We start from the raw sequence: 6163 nt of genomic DNA, 5'->3' as shown, positions 1-6163 counted from the left end.
GACTAGAGATAATTTGAGAATATTGTCCTTATGTTTCATGGGATCTCATGATTATGTTGCACTTAACATTTCATTAAACAGAATAGCTATTCTAGGGACTTTATTATTTTGGAAAAACAAACATAATAAAGAAATGTCTTTTATTATTAATATATGATTTGATACAAGTACAAAAATTATTGGCAGATAGGGCTTTCACCGCCAATCTCCCACTAGCACTAGATCCCATCAGGCATACACCTAATACCCATAGATCTAGTATGGCCATCATACTCTGAATATCTTCACATCTCATATATCTATTATCTCTCGAATGAGGTGATATTGCCTAAATATGCGACTTACTATATGTTTAAGTATGCGAAAATTTGTACTCGTGTAATGTGTATCCTATTGTACTATGTTTCAATACCCGTATTAACCGTCTGAAGGGGATAATTATAGACTTATCTTGTTTGGATTGCTACATATTGAATATTTAAAATCATAGTATTTAAGTCAAAAAAAATTATATGACGTGGAATAAATTCATAAATTTCATTTCAAGGTAGATAACTAGCTGAATATTTTTAAATAATATTTGGATTAAAAAATCTTATTGAATGGAAAATGGAATAAAGTGTGGCAAGATGATAAATTTGAAAAAAATATATATATAAAATTTACCATATTTAATAAAGGCCTATCAAGTGACTAGTTTAATTTAGTATGTACCTTTCATATAATAAACATCGTGTTACAGTCCTTTTATGAATTAATTTTCAAAGAAATTTAGAGCATTCAACTTGTGTGGTCTATGTTTTATTTATATTCCACTAGTGTAGTCTATATTTTTCGTTCCCCTAATATTCTCTTCAAAGTAACTTTAATTAAAATATTATGTACATATTAGTTTACAAAATAATAATTACTTGGTAAATTTTATTCACTATGGGACAAGCCTTAGTGATTTATTCAAAACATAATTGTGACAAGTAAATATACGCACTATAACATATATATAATTAAAAGTAACAATTACCATCTCCAATCTATTTATCTCTCTTTTATTTGAATATAGTTTATTCTCTCACTCTCACTCTCCTTAATTCAGAAATCACAAAATACATTAGAAGATAAGTTATCGAGTGAACGATAACTTAATGTTAAATATGGTGGTGGTGTAAATTGGGACTCTCTAGTCTCAATCATGCAATGCAATGATTATTCTAAGGTTGAAAGGAATTCGGGTAGTTTGGATTATGACCTCTTAGACTTAATTTTGCAGTGAGATGGACACTCGTTGGATGTAAGGAATTGTCGTGGTGTGGATTAGGACCTCCTGGACTCAATCTTGCAATTCCATGAACATTTCTAGTTTCCAAGAAATCATGGTGGTGTGAATCTGGACCTCCTAGACTCAATCTTTCAATGCGATGAACATTCCCCGTTTGTAAGGAAACATGGGGGTTTGGATCAGAACCTTCAGGACTCAATCTTGCAATGTGATGAACATTCCTCGTTTGTAAGGAAAGATGGTGATGTGGATTGGGACCTCCTGGACTCAATTTTGCAATGTGATCAACACTCGTAGGATTTAAGGAATTGTCATGGTGTGGATTAGGACCTCCTGGACTCAATCTTGCAATTTCATGAACATTTCTAGTTTGCAAGAAATCATGGTGGTGTGAATCTGGACCTCCTGGACTCAATCTTTCAATGTGATGAACATTCCCCGTTGGTAAGGAAACATGGTGGTGTGGATCTGGACCTTCTGGACTCAATCTTGCAATGTGATGAACATTCCTCGTTTGTAAGGAAATATGGTGATGTGGATCGGGACCTCCTGGACTCAATTTTGCAATGTGATGATCACTTTTTGGCTGTAAGGAATTGTCGTGGTGTGGATTAGGTCCTTCTGGACTCAATCTTGCAATGCGATGAACACTCCTCGTTTGTAAGGAAACTTGGTGATCAATATGATCCTTAATATCAATAAAGCGATGAGTTGCTTTGGAATTTCCAATCAACAATGCTAAAAGAGATACTTCGATAAGCATTATTGAAAAGAACATGTTTAGCAAATTTGCCATCGCTAAAATATTAAAGACTACAATGTTGATACACACAAACACACAAAATGTATTAGGAAAACATAATGAGAAAATATAAATTATATATATGAGCAACAGTTTTTTTGTTTGAACGGCATGCTAATTGCAAACATCAATTTGAATGTCTATAACAAGTAATATTTACTCAATAACTTAATTATTGTTTTGAAAATAAAACTATTACTTTAAAATAGAACTATTTGTTATGTACTTGGCAAAAAATTATTAAGTATTAGTAATAAATTACTTAATTTCTCAACAATCACACTATTGTTGGGAAAACCTTCTTATTCCAACAACAACAACTAGTTTTAGTGGTTCAAATTTGATTTGTTTTTTTTAATTATTTTCCTATATTTAAGAAAGAGTTGTATCAACAACAAATTTTGTTGCTAGTAATAAAATAATTTTGGAAAAATCATAATATATATAGATTGATAAACGATATATAAAAAAATATTTTGAAATTTTCAATTTCAATCACCAGATGGGGCATTTCCTTATACTTTTGGAAAAATATATTACAATTAGTTAAATATAGTAAAATATATTAAAACTAACTCCTTTACTCTTTTTAATAAATATAGTTGTATATAAAATAAACTTACATCTTATGTTTGGTGAACTATATGGACTTTTTTTTTTATACACTAAGAGTAAAAGAAACTGTAAATTCTTAAATCTAATTAGTTAAGATGGATTCATCTATTCTAAACAATTTAAATTCAATTTAGTTGTAGAGTTCTCAAGTTGTCCCTTCTCTTTCAAAAATCTAGTGAGTTTTAGACAACCCGTTTCCCAAAATTACCTCTCGAAAGGTATAATCATCTTCTAATCCAAATGGCTTCTATCGTTAGCTCACTTTCTTAAAATAAATCTATGTAAGACTCCTCGAGTACATTTATTTCCAGAGATATATTCCTTTTCAAAGCAATCAACTCTTATGGTATATGTCTTTTTTATTTACCGCATTGGTAGTCCATGTATTTTGATCCCCTCATTCCTCTTAATATAAATTTTTATGACAAGCAAATATGGGATAGTTCATATAATAATAGATTACATGGAAAGTTATATTTACTACAGAGAGAATTGGTGATACTTTCAAAACGTAATTGTGACAAGTGAAGATAAGAATTATCACTTTATATTTATTATTCAAAGTGTAATACCCCGAATAATATGCGTATAGAATGGTATTATTCGACATTTTATATCTGGTACTGAGTACAACCAAAAGTGTCTAGATTGAAGGATAGAAAAACACTTAGAAAGGGGGGGTTTGAATAAGTGTAGCTTTAAAAAACTTAACAGATAAAAAATAAATTGCACAGTTATTTTTATCCTGGTTCGTTGTTAACTAAACTACTCCAGTCCACCCCCGCAGAGATGATTTACCTCAACTGAGGATTTAATCCACTAATCGCACGGATTACAATGGTTTTCCACTTAGTCAGCAACTAAGTCTTCCAGAGTCTTCTGATCACACACTGATCACTCCAGGAACACTGCTTAGATACCCTCTAAGACTTTTCTAGAGTCTACTGATCCACACGATCACTCTAGTTACAACTGCTTAGTTTACTCCTAAGACTTTTCCTAGAGTATTCTGATCCACACGATCACTCTAGTTCCTTACAACTTAATATAATCAATTCTAAGAGTTTACAAATGCTTCTTAAAAGCGATAATCACAACTGTGATATTTCTCTTAATCGTTTAAGCTTAATCTCACTAATATATTACAAAAGCAATGTAGTGAGCTTTGATGAAGATGAAGATTCTGAGTTTTGATTTGAACAGAGTTTCAGCAAGTTAATTTGAGTTGTTTTGGTGCGGAATCGTTAAAATCATTAACCTTGCTTCTCATCAGAACTTCATATTTATAGGCGTTGGAGAAGATGACCGTTGAGTGCATTTAATGCTTTGCGTGTTCCGTACAGCATCGCATTTAATGTTATACGCTTTTGTCAACTACCTCGAGCCTTGTTCACGCTGTGTCTACTGACGTAGCCTAGAATAGCTTTTAACGTTCCTTTTGTCAGTCAGCGTAGCTTGCCACTTGTACTTCCTTCTGATCTGATGTTTGTGAATACAACGTTTGAATATCATCAGAGTCAAACAGCTTGGTGCATAGCATCTTCTGATCTTCTGACCTTGAAGTGCTTCTGAGCGTGATACCATCAGAACTTCAGTGCTTCTGTTCTCTTGTTCTTCTGATGCTTCCATAGACCCATGTTCTGATTCTGCTTCGACCATCTTCTGATGTCTTGCCAGACCATGTTCTGATGTTGCATGCTGAACCCTTGAGACAAAGCTTCTGAGCGCTGAATTATGCGTACTCTTTATATATTTCCTGAAAGGGAAATTGCAATGGATTAGAGTACCATATTATCTTAAGCAAAATTCATATTATTGTTATCATCAAAACTAAGATAATTGATCAGAACAAATCTTGTTCTAACAATCTCCCCCTTTTTGATGATGACAAAAACATATATAAATGATATGAATTTGCGATCAGAAAGAATAGACGGCAAAAGACAAATTACACAGCTATAGCATAAGCATATGAATATGTCTCCCCCTGAGATTAACAATCTCCCCCTGAGATAAATAATCTCCCCCTGAAATAAATACTCGAAGAACTTTAATAAAAGACTTCCCTGATTATTTCGGTAGAGACGATCATATAAGCTTCTTGTCTTCAGAGAATTCCTAGCTTCTGACTTCTGCTTCCATTGGACAGCTTCAGAACTAGAATTTCCTTAGATCCCTAGAACACTCACAGCTTCTGATTCCTGCTTCCATCTAGGACAGCTTCAGAACTTGAATTTCTTTGATCTTCTGAACATTCACAGCTTCTGACTTCTGCTTCCATCTAGGACAGCTTCAGAACTTGAATTTCTTTGATCTTCTGAACATTCACAGCTTCTGATTTCTGCTTCCATTTAGGACAGCTTCAGAACTTGAGTTTTCTGGATCTTTAGAACATTCGCAGCTTCTGATTTCTGCTTCCCTCGGATAGCTTCAGAGCTTTGAATTTCTACCAACATCTCTTCATGCTAGATTTGTATCAGAACATTGTTGAATGTACCAGAGCATCATCTGAGCATCTCTACATCCTGAAATGTTACAGAACAAAAACTAAACGACAAAAGTCAGCATGAACGAGTTAGAACATAAAATGTATATTTGAACACATTATATGTATCAGAGCCATATAGACTAAAATAATGTATCAGAGCAAATAATATATCAGAGCAAATAGAATTTTGTCAAATCAAATAGACAAATATGGATCAAATTCTATTATCAGTGCTTCTGATTCATTCTTCTTTCTTGCTTCTGATTTCTGAAGCTTGATAGCACTCAGCTTGCTTCAGTTTCCATGGTTTTGCTTCTTGTGTTTGCTTTGAAGATTCTCTTCACTTCTTTATACCTGCAAAACACTTAAACCATATAGAACTTGCAGTTCTTGTTAGTAAATGTGTGGGAGCTTTACCCAGCAACTGATAGATTTAATCAAATCATTTATCATTTATCTTCTCCCCCTTTTTGTCATAACATCAAAAAGAATTATTCAAAAGATTCAGATGAGTAAAAACGACAAATAAAAACACTGGAATGTAAAAACAAAGAAACTTTTCATTGATAATCAAAAGATATTACATGAAGATGTTTAACAAGCAGATGCAACAAGAAAAAGAAAACTACAAAGACCAAAGCCTAAGACCCTAGCTAAGACAAAGTTTGTGCCAGCATGCCATGAAGGAGTGAAACGCCTCATTGACTGCTTCTTGGGCTTCCAGGCGAGGGGTCAGGGAGACTTGGTTCTGACGCAGATCTTCCACGATCTTTATCAGAGACAACATTCTCAGCAGGTGAAGATGAAGAGATTTCTTCGGAATGGATTAAGGGAGAGGAAAGGTTAGATGAAGAGGAAGTTGAGTCTAGAAGGAAACAGGATGAGGAAGAAGATGGAGATGATGGAGGGCTATCACCAGGGGGATGAAACACACGTCTAGAATAGTTTCCAGATAACATTGCTTCGAACGGATTCACCTTGA

General features: G+C 33.6%; 1 protein-coding gene across 1 annotated transcript; it reads right to left on the bottom strand.

The window, feature by feature from the left end:
- Positions 1-1208: 1208 nt before the first annotated feature.
- LOC131650579 (uncharacterized) lies at positions 1209-2072 on the bottom strand. Its single transcript, XM_058920284.1, has one exon. The coding sequence runs from the start codon at positions 2070-2072 to the stop codon at positions 1209-1211; it is 864 nt and encodes a 287-aa protein (XP_058776267.1).
- Between the last annotated feature and the right edge of the window lie 4091 nt (positions 2073-6163).

This window comes from Vicia villosa, linkage group LG2 (genome assembly GCF_029867415.1).
Source record: "Vicia villosa cultivar HV-30 ecotype Madison, WI linkage group LG2, Vvil1.0, whole genome shotgun sequence".
NCBI classification, from domain to species: domain Eukaryota; kingdom Viridiplantae; phylum Streptophyta; class Magnoliopsida; order Fabales; family Fabaceae; genus Vicia; species Vicia villosa.
The sequence above is the reverse complement of the archived record's forward strand: the minus strand, read 5'-3'. Positions and strand labels throughout refer to the sequence as shown.

What these genes read in the sequence shown, in the direction of transcription:
- LOC131650579 (XM_058920284.1), bottom strand. Translation starts at nt 2,072, where the DNA reads ATGGCAAATTTGCTAAACATGTTCTTTTCAATAATGCTTATCGAAGTA.